At 43.6% G+C, this 13634-nt stretch overlaps 8 protein-coding genes across 8 annotated transcripts; 3 read left to right on the top strand and 5 right to left on the bottom strand.

The window, feature by feature from the left end:
- Positions 1 to 24: 24 nt before the first annotated feature.
- YMD8 (LALA0S09e00760g1_1) lies at positions 25 to 1167 on the bottom strand (the record flags this gene model as incomplete). The annotated part of the gene is made up of 1 exon (XM_022770597.1): positions 25 to 1167. The coding sequence occupies one exon, from the start codon at positions 1165 to 1167 to the stop codon at positions 25 to 27; it is 1143 nt and encodes a 380-aa protein (XP_022629922.1).
- A 373-nt stretch (positions 1168 to 1540) lies between these two features.
- Positions 1541 to 2720, bottom strand: MRPL28 (LALA0S09e00738g1_1; the record flags this gene model as incomplete). Its single annotated transcript, XM_022770596.1, has 2 exons — positions 1541 to 2011; positions 2667 to 2720. The coding sequence occupies 2 exons, from the start codon at positions 2718 to 2720 to the stop codon at positions 1541 to 1543; spliced, it is 525 nt and encodes a 174-aa protein (XP_022629921.1).
- Positions 2721 to 3033: 313 nt separating this feature from the next.
- LFT1 (LALA0S09e00716g1_1) lies at positions 3034 to 4119 on the bottom strand (the record flags this gene model as incomplete). The annotated part of the gene is made up of 1 exon (XM_022770595.1): positions 3034 to 4119. One exon carries the CDS (start codon positions 4117 to 4119, stop codon positions 3034 to 3036), a length of 1086 nt encoding a protein of 361 aa, XP_022629920.1.
- A 141-nt stretch (positions 4120 to 4260) lies between these two features.
- CGI121 (LALA0S09e00694g1_1) lies at positions 4261 to 4722 on the top strand (the record flags this gene model as incomplete). The annotated part of the gene is made up of 1 exon (XM_022770594.1): positions 4261 to 4722. The coding sequence occupies one exon, from the start codon at positions 4261 to 4263 to the stop codon at positions 4720 to 4722; it is 462 nt and encodes a 153-aa protein (XP_022629919.1).
- A 163-nt stretch (positions 4723 to 4885) lies between these two features.
- On the bottom strand, positions 4886 to 5860 carry TFB3 (LALA0S09e00672g1_1; the record flags this gene model as incomplete). Its single annotated transcript, XM_022770593.1, has 1 exon — positions 4886 to 5860. One exon carries the CDS (start codon positions 5858 to 5860, stop codon positions 4886 to 4888), a length of 975 nt encoding a protein of 324 aa, XP_022629918.1.
- A 293-nt stretch (positions 5861 to 6153) lies between these two features.
- PFA5 (LALA0S09e00650g1_1) lies at positions 6154 to 7281 on the top strand (the record flags this gene model as incomplete). Its single annotated transcript, XM_022770592.1, has 1 exon — positions 6154 to 7281. One exon carries the CDS (start codon positions 6154 to 6156, stop codon positions 7279 to 7281), a length of 1128 nt encoding a protein of 375 aa, XP_022629917.1.
- Positions 7282 to 7359: 78 nt separating this feature from the next.
- On the bottom strand, positions 7360 to 9651 carry AMD1 (LALA0S09e00628g1_1; the record flags this gene model as incomplete). Its single annotated transcript, XM_022770591.1, has 1 exon — positions 7360 to 9651. One exon carries the CDS (start codon positions 9649 to 9651, stop codon positions 7360 to 7362), a length of 2292 nt encoding a protein of 763 aa, XP_022629916.1.
- A 1477-nt stretch (positions 9652 to 11128) lies between these two features.
- LALA0_S09e00606g (LALA0S09e00606g1_1) lies at positions 11129 to 13624 on the top strand (the record flags this gene model as incomplete). The annotated part of the gene is made up of 2 exons (XM_022770590.1): positions 11129 to 12982; positions 13079 to 13624. 2 exons carry the CDS (start codon positions 11129 to 11131, stop codon positions 13622 to 13624), a joined length of 2400 nt encoding a protein of 799 aa, XP_022629915.1.
- Positions 13625 to 13634: the final 10 nt, after the last annotated feature.

The following is a 13634-nucleotide window of genomic DNA, read 5'->3' as shown; positions in this document are numbered from 1 at the left end:
AGATATCTGGTCGTTGGCTTTGTATTATCGATTGATTCTGTTGATAGCTGGAGACTCTTGTTCTGTATGCTGCAAATCCTGTTCTCTATGCTGCAACTCAAATTCTGGAATAAAAGCGTTAAATTCCTGGTCGTCCGAAGGAACTGCAGTGTTTCTTCTTTCATGGTAGCGAAATGCATTGTAGTAGAATACGTCTAGGAGTATGATAGTCATTCCAAGCCAATTGCGGAAGCCGACAAGCTTTTCGCGCAGGATTAGCATGCTGGCTGCAATCGTGAGAAGCTCTTTGACGACCCCCGCGACGGAAAGTGTGAGTACGTGGGCACGCTGCAGAATACCAAACTCACACAAGGTCATGAGAAATACTAGGGCTCCTGGAAATCCAAGAAGTACTATCCCTCTTGCTATGGAAGCAACGTTTGCCTTCTCGTCGATCAAAAACAAATGCGAGCGGAAAATGTCGGGAAACGGTCTTTCAATGACCAAGGAGCTAACCAGCAGAGCTAAACCCATAACTGGAGCCACGCGGTAGATGGTCTCAACGGGACTCTTCTTTTTGCCATTGTCGGCCTGCAATGACGATGAATCCCCTTTCGTCAAGATCAGTTGCGTGTACACCCAACGTAGGCCCGAAAGAGCGCTACTCGCGAGCACTGCTAGAACCCCCAGCACCGCATGGTCGCTGCTGGATTTATGGCTACCCGTGTCGGGCTCGTATATCATCATGGCTACGCCGATGAACATTACCAGCACAATGGCCATCAGTCTCCAACGGAACTTTTCAGTTTTGAATAGACATCCGAATAAGAGCACAAATGCTATGCTTGAGGATTTCACAATTGTGTAAACAGACAGAGCCACAAATTTGAAAGACACATTACTGAACCCGATGTCTCCAGCAGACGCAAGCGCTGTTGGGACGATATACCTCCAAAAAAACCTCCACGAATTTTCATCTGAACCGACATTTCCCGCTGATTCAATTCTATTTACCTTCAAGTACGCCCAGGAAATCGCTAACAGCAACCATTGGTGGAAAGACGTCACTAAAATAGGATACGGTACGCTTAACCCAAGTTCTGGATCGAACATCCATTTGTTGTAGATGGACAGCGTTATAGAACACGCATACCAGCCCCCAATCAGGATTAAGAGCGTGCTAATCATACCAAATGCACCAACTACAAGCCTGACGCTATTCTAGTCGCCAAAGCGCAGGTCGATGAGTTCATTCTTGAGGGTAAACACTTGTGGGTAGGATAGAAGATGCTAGGTATGTGTCATTGTGTACGGATCTGCTCGAGACCGGTTGATTCGTTGAAACCCGAATACGTATTTAATGTGAGCAACAACAGTTTGATGTTCATTAGTTGATACCTCACTGCACCAGCCTAGGAGATTTCGGTTTGAGTGAGGCGATGTGATATTTACAGGCCATAAGTCGTAACTTTTTGGTACTAATTTACAGGATAGGTTTAGGCTTCCGTAACGCCTTGTACTTTTTTGGCACAGCCTCGACAACCCCCGAATAGCTTTTTTTTCAGTCTTCCTTGGTCTTGTGGTTGTAATGCCATATCTTGTTGGGAGGGTACTCTGTGGGCACCCTCATTTCGAGCGGGAACCGCTTGCCGGCCTCCGATGCATTAGCGGCCTCGAATAGCTCTGGATCCAGCTGTTCCAGTAGCTGCATCGCCTGCTCGGTGCTTTTGTATTGCAGTCTTAGCTGAGTGTTGCGGTTTTCACGCAATTCTTTCTGGTACAAAGCCCAGCAGTTTTGGATCGTCTGGTGTTTAACGAGGTCTTCCCGCGAAAGTTTGAGCATCCTGGGCTGTTTCCTGCCAGCCGACATGACGCTGAGCTGGGTTACAGCTCTTTGTAAAGCTGGCGACAAAGTTCCCTTGCTTTTCGTCCTTTTGCCACGCACAAATTGTAGCACGGGGTTCCCTAAGGATTTCATAGCGGGCCGTCCGTTTGGAATCATCGCGGTGGGTATTGAATGACGCTCTTGAAACTAGATACTGTTTGATCAAACTGGTTAGAATCTGATTTATGTCTACTCAGAAGCATGAATTGGTGTTAATAAATTTTGATATATAGGTAGAGTTTTCGTTTGTGATGATATGTTTTGGACAATGGTTGAGCAGAGAAATGGGCTACTGACAATTATACAACGTAAGAATGTATGAAATCAGCCTAATCAGTCTCTTTATCTCTTCTCTCTCTTTCTCGCTCTATCCTTCTGTCTTTCTCTCTCGGGCTGAGAGCTTTCATCATTTATATCACTTTGTACTATTACGACGTCGGACAGTGCGACACCTTCTTCAATGATCTGAGTATCCCATGTCGGAATACCTCAGATCTTACTTCAACATCCCTGGCATGTTTTCGCGGGGCACTAGTCTCTAAGGTTGTTTTTTGCTCATCATATGTCCCCTACTAGAACTCAATTGACCTTGTGACGGAACGAACATTTCCGGGGCAAGAGCCCGCCCGGAACACGATTTGAGCTAGTTTCCAGTCCCATTTGACAGAGTTTCATTCTCGTCCTGCTTGCAAACTACGTCCAAAAACTGGCCTGAGCACAACTACAAAGGTGTGACTTTCATGTGATAGAACTGTGCTAGTCGGAGTTCACTATATATTGCGACGCTATAAAGGATACATACATGGCTTAACTTCCATGCGATGAACAAGCAGAAGTACTGGAATGGCTTGATCATGGGTCAGAAACAGACTGGAATACCTACAGAGCCGCCTTCTTATGAGGAGGTGCTAAGGCAAGATCAAGCAACGACAAAACCGCCTTTTTTCAATCCAAATAATTTGAATTTACACAATACAGGCCAGCAGTCTCTTGAATTTCAGTACAAACCGGCAAAGGGCCGAGGTCATACGTCTTTTCCAGGCAATAGGCCGTTAACTTTTGGCAAACGAAACTGACGAAAAATCGAATGTGGGGCTCTTAATTTATTTATCGGTACATATGTGTACTATGCGAGTTATGTTAATTTTACTATGACTATGACGTTCAGACTAGGTTCTTCTCTTGGGTTGAAGTGGTGTAAAAGATTCCATCACCAAGTTTGCTGACATGCGAGGACTAGCCTCTGTCGGTGGCGCTGTATCAGCACTTTCATCAATTGTACCCGATGCTGACGCTGATCCTGATTCAAATTCGCCAAACGCAGAATCACTGACGTCAACGGATGCATCTGCAGAGGTTTCTGAAAATGGTTGATCACCTTCTACCGTAGAGTGTGTGAGGCCTGCAAAATCAGAAGCTGCTGTGGTAGATACAGGTTCGTTCGTAGTTTGCTTTTCGTCGCGTGTTTGTTTCTTTGTAGAAGAAGAACCTTTCCAAAAAAATAGGTTGCTCAACCTGTTCTTTTGTTTGGTGGTCTTCCGTCGCTGCTTTTCGGATTCGGACTTCTTTTTACTTGGTCTTGGAAGGGCTTGGGGTTCTAGTTTCAGTAAAGGATCAACTTTGAACGTGCCGGGAGTCACAGGCATACTCGTGGTACTGGCAAGGTTTTCAATTTCCCGTTGTCGCTCCAGTTCACGTCGTTGGACCAAAAAATCACGAATTCCCGAATGAGCATGTTTTTGAAGTATTTGGTTCAAAGAACGTTGTGGTCGATTGTCTTTTGCATGCGCCGTAGAAGCCAAGGGTATATTCTTTTCCCTGTTCGCGGAGCTCCAGGCGAAGATAGTCGAAGAATAATCTCCACGCGATGCCGCACGCGATCCAGTTGTGTCCCCACCATATTCTTCTCTTTCCACAATCCATCTATCAACAACTTTCACCAAATTTCGATGGATGGAGCTTTTACGGTAATGCTGGAAAATGCTTGCATTGCCAGTGGAGCGAGCGAAAAGATCATTCATGACTTTCCTGCCATGTGGTGCTGTGTCAAGTAGTTGATAAAGCGTCGTAGGCTCATTTTGAGCTTTCAAGTTCTCATCATTCTTCCCAGGAAGTGCTATATTTATCAACTCTACAGCCTCATCGCTTACCTTAAATTCCTCAATTGTGTCTTCAAAAGGCTCGTTTTTCTCCAAAATCTCGCTGTCATCTCGCTTGCTAGCTTCTTGATTCCAAATCGATGTCGACTCATCCATAATTCATGCCCTTCATGTACTTAAACGTTCACACTTAAGGTAGGCATATATAGAGATGAGATGAGATGAGATGAGTTCCATAATACATCTGCAATTATTATTTTCCATCAATGACCAGCAAAACAACTCAACTCATCCAGAATGCTGAGCTATTCGATTCCGCAGTTCGATTCCTTCGACATTCACGCAACTCTTTTCACAGATGTTGAAAATATGAAAGCGCTTCTGGCACAGGTTGCTGTTTTACCTTTTGCAATGATAGACGCATCGACAATCTTAAGTTTAGAGCAGCTCTTCTGTGCAGTATACAAGGCTTTGATTGAAAGTAAGTACAATAGATTGCGAACCAAGAACTTGAATTCCGAGTGTATACTATCATTGTCGCCCACGTCAAACATTGCGGAAGCTTTTAGACGATTTGGCATCAAAGAAGATACGAAGAATATTGTGTGCTTGATGGTGGTTGAGAAATCAGAACAGAATGTGTTAGAAGGCGTGTTTAAAGAACAGATCGAGGGCCGAGAGGAGGAACTCTCAGATGAGAACTTGAAAGCAACCGTGAGTTGGGATGCCATCAAAAAAGTGAGTGAAAACAATCTATGAATGAAAAATGAGTTTCCTATTTACTAACCTAATGATACTCGATGCAGAATTATAAACTGAAAGGCGACTACTCGCTGCTCACGCCTCGCGAGCTTTCCCAGGCGTTGGTCAATGCAATTCAGTTGCGAGGGCTGTGAATTGAAGAAAATTTGTTTCTATTTTTTCAACCGGAAACACTGCTCAGCTGCATTTCCTCAGAAATGATGCAGCCCAATCCCATGAACGCCTCGGTCAACATGCGATCGTACACGAGATCCGCCCGGAATCCTGAGGCAATGTACTCTTTCTTGGTTTGCAACGATTTGATGAAGGGATCGTCGTACTGAGACTCCACAAGCACGTACCGTTTGTTGAGATCGCGATCGCCATTGAACGGTGTGAAAGGCACTGTATCTTTTTTCTTCATCAGCCCATTAGATACCGTCATGTAGGGATTATTTTTAAGCACTTTGTTGAGGTCTTCCAATTTACGTCTTGCAGACGATTTTTTCAGCTTCACTGTCTTCTTAACGTGCGCTATCACGTCTTCTGGGCTCTCTGCCGATGACAGCTGGTTCACGATCTCTTTACGGGCCCATTCTCGGTTGGCTAGCTCTTCTTCTTCGATCTGCCGTTCCAATTGTCTTTTCTTCAATTTCATCTCCTTTTCGAACTTTTGTCGCTGTTCAAAACTGTCCAGGTCTTGGCGATTCCGCTTTATATTTGCCATGATCAGCTGTTTGTTGAGTTCCTCGTATGTGCGCAGTTTTTCCTCCGTACTTGCTACGTCGATCCCATTATCCAGGTTGTAAACGATGTCCTCCACTTCTTCGAGATACTTGTTGTGAGCCAAAAGATCCCCGTCAAAATCGTCTATCGTCTTGTTAAAAACGTTGAACACCCTTTTCCTGATATCCACCTCTTTCTCCACGTTGACATCGTCGAAAACCTGCGTCTTGAACTTGTTCTTTCTTAGGATCTTATCACAGCCTTCATATGGACACTGGGCCGGTCCCAGACTGAATATACGGTCGACGCACGACTCGCAAATCTTATGATAACACTCTGGATTCACCAAGAACTTCATATCGGGCGACAGGTACCGATCCGTCTTACAGATCGGACACATGTCTTTCTTCTCATCGTCATCTACTACCATGATAACTTTAGCTCAAATCTGGTATCGTTAGAAAGCTCAAAAGCTGTAGAACGTGCTTGTTCTAGTTTAGAACCTGCACCAAGCCTGTGTACTGTCTTGTTTGTCTCAAAAAGAAGTGTTCAATTTGGATTTCTAAACTTGAAATAAAGTCGATGATGAGCTTAAGATGAGTTTATAAATTGACAATGCTTGACAGTTATTTCGATGAATAATCGAAAACCCCGAATCATTTATCAACTCAAAAAGCGAGTCACTGGACTCACTGTCGTTTGGTCAGTCGCCAACAGGAACAGATGCGGCTAGATCAGTATTGGTGGTTCAGGGCTTGGGCTCCAGTAGTAGTTTTTGCATTACTTTCGTACGCCAGCTGGAGTTACTGTTATGAATTGTGCTATAACGAAATATATTTGAACTTTAGCCAGAAATCTGTTGCCGTGGGACTTATGTGTGGTGAGGTGGTACTAACCGCTCTCTTGATAGTGTTGTGGGTACAAATCGTCGCTGTGGGCCCAGGAAAGCAGCCCAAAATTTTACCATTCCGATTATTTCCTGACATCGGGCCCAATGACGCTGAAGATGATGATAATGATGATGATGAAGATGACAGTAATATGACTGGGAAAAAGACTGATATTGGAACAATTCAGCAGACGACGATTAGACCACCAACACTGTACCAGTGTGATCCTCAGGGTTATCCTTTGTGGTGCAGTACTTGTCAAAGCATCAAGGCTAATCGCACGCATCACTCTGCAGCACTGGGCTATTGCATACCGAGGTTTGATCATTATTGCTTTTGGATAGGCACTGTGGTAGGGCGGAAAAACTACCGCTTGTTTGTGCAGTTCGCACTGTATTTCTGGGTATTTTGCATATACGTAATAGCTTCAACTGCCAGCTATCTACCAGGCATAATAAGATCTCGCGACAGAATTCCACGCGTTAACCCTAATATCCTCATCACTATGGCGTTGTGTTGTATGGCGACACTAATGGTTGGACCGTTGAGCTCTGCCCATATCTATTACATGACAGTCAATAAAACGTCTCTGGAGGTAATAGCCACTAACCGCAGGTCGAAGGCAAAGAAAAATTGGATTTGCTACCTCAACCCTGCGAATGGACTACGTTATGTTTTTGAATTCAGAGCTCTCGACGCCCAAGACTACTGGAATAAACATAACGCATTCAGCAATTTGAAGGAGTTCATGGGTCCAAATGTGTATACGTGGTTCCTCCCAATGGGCACAAGCATTAGAAAACACCATCCCCATACATTAGAATATGACGATGTTCTACTTTCTTACAAGGAAGAACCTTCCGATTCATTATTGCAGCTTCTGCAAGACAGAATCTCAAACGCAGACTTTTCACTAACATTCAGAGCGTTCGGCGACAAAACAGCGGAATCGGTTTCTTGAGGGAAAAGTTCGATGGTGCTTGAACTGTACTTTATTTTACAAAATGGTTGAATAGTTATTATTTGCATTAACTTACTATCATTGTGTCTTGAACTGTGCATAGTGTTCAACAAGCTCAAGTTCGGTACAGAGCGTCTCGTGGCGATAATTAATTCTAATGTCCGGGACATTGGTCTTTTCTACATCGTTCCCATGGATGCCACCCTTCTCAAAGTCTTTCCCGATCCAATGGCGCTTGATTTGGGACTCCCACCCGCTTTGTAAAACTGAGTTTCTAGCCAACTCACACATGTCAACATTTGACAATTTGTAAATTTGAGCGGCAACTGAGTATTCCTCAATCAAAGGCTCTCTGGTGTAAGAAAATTGAAGTGGATCATCTGTGGACAAAGACACATTTAGCCCTCTCTTAAAATAGTAGGGAAGTGGGTTTTTATCATAGGTCAGGAACAACGCATTGTTAGATAATGGCGACATCGCAACCCCGACTTGATCCAAGTAATACAAGTACTGGACAAAAGGTACTTTACGCAGCAAAATACCGTGGGAGATACCTTGGGCCAATAGATAGGCGGAGATTAAGTGCTCGGGATCGCCAGCTTCACCACAGTGAGGTCTCAGAACAAAGGTATTAAATCCACGTTTAGCTCTCCATTGATTCAAAGATGCCATGCTCGAATATAGGTAGTACAGGTAGTAAGAGTATGGTGGATTTTGAGGAGCATCCCACAAAGAAGGTTTAGGATATTTTTGATGGAAGCGACGATCAACTTTTGATTCATCATCAACTGAATCGAATCCAATGACCCTTTGGAGAAACGCGTGCAGTTTAGGATGGCTTTGTGGGTTTTTGGTGACCTCAAACAACGGTTGAAAAAGATTTTTGGTAATGTCATGGAAGTTTGCCACTAGACCAGTCTTCTTGTAAATATCGTATAGTCTAGGGACTTGTACTAACCATCTCACATTATGGGAAATAACTTTGTTATCAATGACCCAAGCAGCCAAATTGTCCCATTCTTCAATGGAGCGGCCATAAATCGAAATCCGGTATTCGCACATCTGGTATTTTGAGTTTTCCAGATCAGAGATGACCTGCTTGGTAATATCAGCAAGGTAAGTTCCTTTGATATAGTTATCGGTTTTCAAAAAGATTTCTCTCAAACGAGATTCCCCTATTGGATTGTACTTCAGATTGAACTTGTCGAATCTATGAAAGGTGTCCTTGTGGGCATGCATGTCGAGTGTATCGATCGATAGATCATATCCAGATAGATCTAAGGACTCGAACACTTGATCCAAAGTCAATACCTTACCGTCTCTATGGATAACTTTTTCATCGCCTGAATGTCTCAGCTTGTACTTGATAAAGCGAAGCAAATGTTTTTGGTTCATACATGCTGAATGGTGAACGTGAGTGTCGACCTTACGCACGTTGTAGAAATCTCTATGTGGATTTTTTTTGGAGACAGAGGTTTCTTGGTATTCATTCAGCAAGGAATACAAATTCCATCGAGCTTCGAGGTACTGCAGCCTTCTGAAAGCAAAAGACTTGGCGGGTCCATCAGAGGATATTGTCACTAGGGAGTCCAAATCTTTGTAATACTGGCGTAATGAAGGGACCTCGGACAAAGAAGTTGCTGCATCTTGTACTGATGACACAACGAAAACGTCATCGTCATTAATACTGAAGTCCCAGTCTTGATCTTCGCCAGGAACGTTAATCTTTGCAAAATCGAAGACCTCAACGTCTGGTCGATTGTCCACTTGCTTCACGGTCTTGGTCTCGGCGTTGTAGGTAGGCTTGGGAGGCGGAGGATAAATTTTCCAGCCGGTTTGATTTTTTGGGTTTTGCTGTGCGTTTTGCTGCATTGAGAGTGTTTGATACTTGGTTCTGAGTTTACGACAGTCTTGTACCTTAGAATAGAGGTCCACGAGCTCAGCAGATGGCACATCTGAAAGCTGTTGGTCCTCGTCGAAAACCATTCCCATCTTGTAGCTTGCAGAAACATGACGGGCACGGTCCTGTTCGAACTTCAGTGATGGAGGCTCAGGGATCGAGCTTTGGGCCGATACAGAAAGCCTTCTTCCTGCTGTTGGCGAGGCATTCACAGGACTTGATGCTGATTGCTGCATTAAATGTTGCAGTGCCGCTCTTTTGCTATCTTGGTCAAATAGTGACTTGTTTTCGTGAAACGAAAAGTTGGTAGGCTCACCTTGGGTATGGTCATCTTCATCGTCGTGGGTTGCATCTCTTAGGCCCAGCTTATCCAATTTCAGAGTCGCTGTTCCAAGATGGTCATCTCTATCAAAAGGTTCAGGACTTTCGCCCTCATGGGACATTTCTTTAACAATTCCTAGGTCAGACATTGGTCAAGTGAAAACTGCGTACGAAAACCTCTAAGAAAAAAGGGAAATCTCGATCTGCTTGTATTGTATAGCTACTTGGACGCTCGGAATCTCTCTATAATCCAGTGATTGGTCTTTGAACGCTCGAGGTCGCTGGATAGATGACAATCACAAGGGTAAAGCCTTGACCATATCTGAATCTTTTGAAGGGCTCCATAATATGTAGTGCACCCGTGTTTGGTGATATGTTGAAAGATCAGCACGGATAAGATCGGCATAAATGCGGATACCTCGAGCATCTATCGCGACTTGAATTGCTTTGGGAATGTCAGTTAGAGTTGGAAGTTTATTTGCCATTTCGGTGGTCTTAGTTTGAGTGAAAGAACCTAGCTCTTTGGCTTTCTAGCGAGGGCTTGGCTCAAAAAAAAGCAGAATGAAATGAAAACTAGTGCTAGAGTGTCAAGCATACCAAAACTAATCGTTCAAGCTAATTGTTCGTTGCTTGGATGGCATATTTCAGATCATATCTAATATTAACGACAATTTTTCCAGGTTGAACAGCGTTGCGGAGGAAAATCTAGATAGAAGAAAGGAAATTGGATATCTGGGTCAAGGTCACTGTAATACGGAGAAATCGATCCAAGATCGAACCGAGATTGTTGTCTGTGGAGGGATTGTCGTTGTTGTCAGTGGGAAAGTTTGGTAAATTGTTAATTCAGTGACATTAATGTACAAAGTGATCTGAAGGCTAAAAGCATTCCATGGCGCCATTACCGCGCCTGGTGGCCATTATGTGGATTGAAACTGGGGCAATTGTAAGTTAAGCTTTATTTGGGATAATTTTTGGTTATGATGCTCATGTTGCATGTTAAAGCGACGGAATGAGTATAAAGTGATCTGACATCCTCAATACCATCTGCATGAGTGTTGGTCCCCCAGTTGCAAACGCGAAGGTATTATTGTTATACTAGAAGCTGTCGAAAACATATCTCAAAAAGAGAGTCCTTTTGAATTACTATTTTTCTACGCAGATATTACATCACGGCCAGCTTTGTCAAGATTGTACAACTAACCTTGCTGATCAAAAATTTAGCCTCTTCGGCTGGTCCACATTTCACACTCATATTTGTACTCGCAATGGCTGCATCAAACCAGTCCAAACAATGTTAAATGCCAAATATCATTTCGTTACAGTCTGACGCATTTTCCGATTTACACCTTAAAAACATCCAAAATAGTTCTATAATACCGCAACCTAGACAAACTGTATGAATACACACCACCAATTCACCATTCAAAGACCTGAATGGTCTGGTCCCTATTTCACACTGTCGCGGTGAACAACTTCATTGTTAAACCCGATTTCGTTTCGTGGATAATTACCTGTCCGTAATTTTAATATTATGACGGAAGATGGATCAGTGAAAGAAGACACCTATCCTTCGATGTAAAAACAACTTCAACAGCACTCAAATTCAGCATTTCATACCTTCAAATCATGGATTTGGAGTACCTGGACGAGAACTTCGATCCTAAAGGGATTAAAGTGGCGCAATTGCGTCGCATCCTGTTGGAAAACGATGTAGTATTGTCGCAAGGTTTGAAAAAGGCTGAGCTTTGTGACCTGTTTGAACAGGAGATAAGGCCCAAAAGAGCGGAATTGTTGCGTGAAAACAAGGGTAGAGAGCATAAGGATGACATTGAGAAGGCTACAACAGATTCGAGCTTCTCTCGAGACGTTTCTTCGGAGGAATCGCCTTTCACAAATGAAAACGACTTCCAGAGAAAGTCGAAGAAAGTCAAGCAAACAACCAGGAAGCGTAAAATGGAGGAAACGGAAGATGGAGACACTCAAGGGGCTCGTTTAGATGTTCCAAAGCCCAAAAAACGTGGTAAAAAAAGGCGTCCTACCGCGAGCACAGATGATGAATTTATCAACAAACAGATCACAGGTTCTCCATTGGTTGACAAAGTACAATCGAAAAGCCCGATCAAAAGTTCACCTCATAGATCACTTGTGATTGAAAAGTTTGAATCGTCATCATCGTCGTCTGCTGCTTCGTCACCAGGACCCGCCTCTCCCAATGCTGGAATAATGGATTTCTCCCTTCAACGTCGAACAGATTCGCCTGATCTCTCCAAACTAAAAATTAGTCCAGAGTTCAGAGAACAGCTTATGAGAGCTTCTTCTGGATCTCCTGGTACCAATTACACAAAGGCTAGATCTAAGGAAGTGAAAAACGAATCTCCAGACGTCTCGTTTCAAGACCTGCCCTCGTTTTCTAGCACTCAAAAACGTTCCGGTAAGACTGAATCATCGACTGATGCAACACCTTCAAAGAACGCTAATACCAATCAAGACGCTTTAAGATCGACTGAAAGCCGACCTCCAACTCATGATGATACCACTGACAAGTCAGAAGAAAGGAATAAGTTGAGAAGAGGCACATCTGCAGAAATTGGTACCACAGAAGAAACACCAAAAGCATTGGCGCACAGTCCCGCGGAGGACCAAGATGCATCTTTAGAAAACGAAACCATCGCATCTTCCGAGGCTGAAGAAAATGACGAGTCCATTTCATTGCACACTCTCGAGCAGCGAGTTGACGAAACAGAGTCTGCATCCGCTACTCCTACAGGATCGCACGCTGAAGAGTCAGAAGAGGAAAAAGAATCTGAGGAATCGAAAGCAGAGGATCATGGAGAGGAAGAGAAGTCTCAAGTTTCAAGGACGAAAAGAACTTCAAATTTCTGGAGAAACACACGATCTGGGGCTAAGACCTTGGGTTATTTATTGTGGAAGCTAATTTTGAACTTAATGATAATTATTCCCATCCTTTTTGGCCTTTGGTATCGCGAACAAAGGATACAAGTTGGATATTGTGGGCACGAGGTCAATTTGCCTACTTTCGAAAATGCTAACGATGGACCATGGATGTCTCGCGTGGAAGAGTTTTTAGATCAAAGGAAACCTTCTTGCTTACCGTGCCCCGAAAATGCTATTTGCTATCCTTACATGAAGATCAAGTGCAGACCTGACTATGCTGTCACCAAGTCCAAATGGAGTCTCCAAGGCCTGTTCCCTATAAGTGATTACTGCGCAAAGGACTCAAAACGTGAGAAACTGATTGCAGAAGTGGTTCAAAAATCGCTGGAGCTTTTAAGAACCAAGAATGGAAACGTCAAATGTGGTGAAAGCACGGATGATTCTGAAAGCGGAATAACCGAGGACGACTTGTATCGAATTTTTTACGAATCTAGAGCTCCTTCGATCAATAGTGAAGATTTCGAAGACCTGTGGTCTCAAGTGGTGGAAGACCTAAAACATGAACCTGACATTACCTGGAGGCAAGTGAGTTATAAACTTTATCATTCAGAGCCACGATCTATCGTTGACAGAATCGTGAGCTCTTCTTACCCTTCGTCATCATTACTAACATTAATACAGCGACCATCATCTGAATCTAACCCTGCAGCAGATACCGACATCGATACTGAAACCGATGACGTTTCGGAACAGGAGAAACATTTTCAATACGGCAGCCCAAAAAACGGAATTTTTCGCTCGACATCCAAGAAGTACATCGGGCTCAGATGTAAGTTCGAAAGAGAGGTTTATCAGACTTATCAGAGATTCAAATACGTGATCTGGGTATTTTTCGGGATAGTCGTACTGGTCAAGACAGTGACACACCAACTGCGTGCATATTTCAAAAGACAAGAAAAAATTGAGCGACTGACGCGACAGGTCATTGCTAAACTTCGAAAAAATGCAGCAGATTCGCAGAACTCTACTTCGCCGTCCAATCTAAGCGCCGTTCAATTGAGGGACGTTTTGCTCTCCGATGTCGTGGACCTCAAGCTAAAAAATGATTTGTGGAATTCCGTCGTCAAAAAGCTGGAAAGCAATAATACTAACGTGAGAAGCAATCTCATGGAAGTTCACGGTGAAATAATGAAGTGCTGGGAATGGGTTGGCCCGATCGAAGACTAATTATCAGGTT

This window comes from Lachancea lanzarotensis, scaffold LALA0S09, assembly GCF_000938715.1.
Source record: "Lachancea lanzarotensis genome assembly LALA0, scaffold LALA0S09, whole genome shotgun sequence".
Classification (NCBI taxonomy): domain Eukaryota; kingdom Fungi; phylum Ascomycota; class Saccharomycetes; order Saccharomycetales; family Saccharomycetaceae; genus Lachancea; species Lachancea lanzarotensis.
This window is presented reverse-complemented; position numbering and strand designations above follow the sequence as displayed.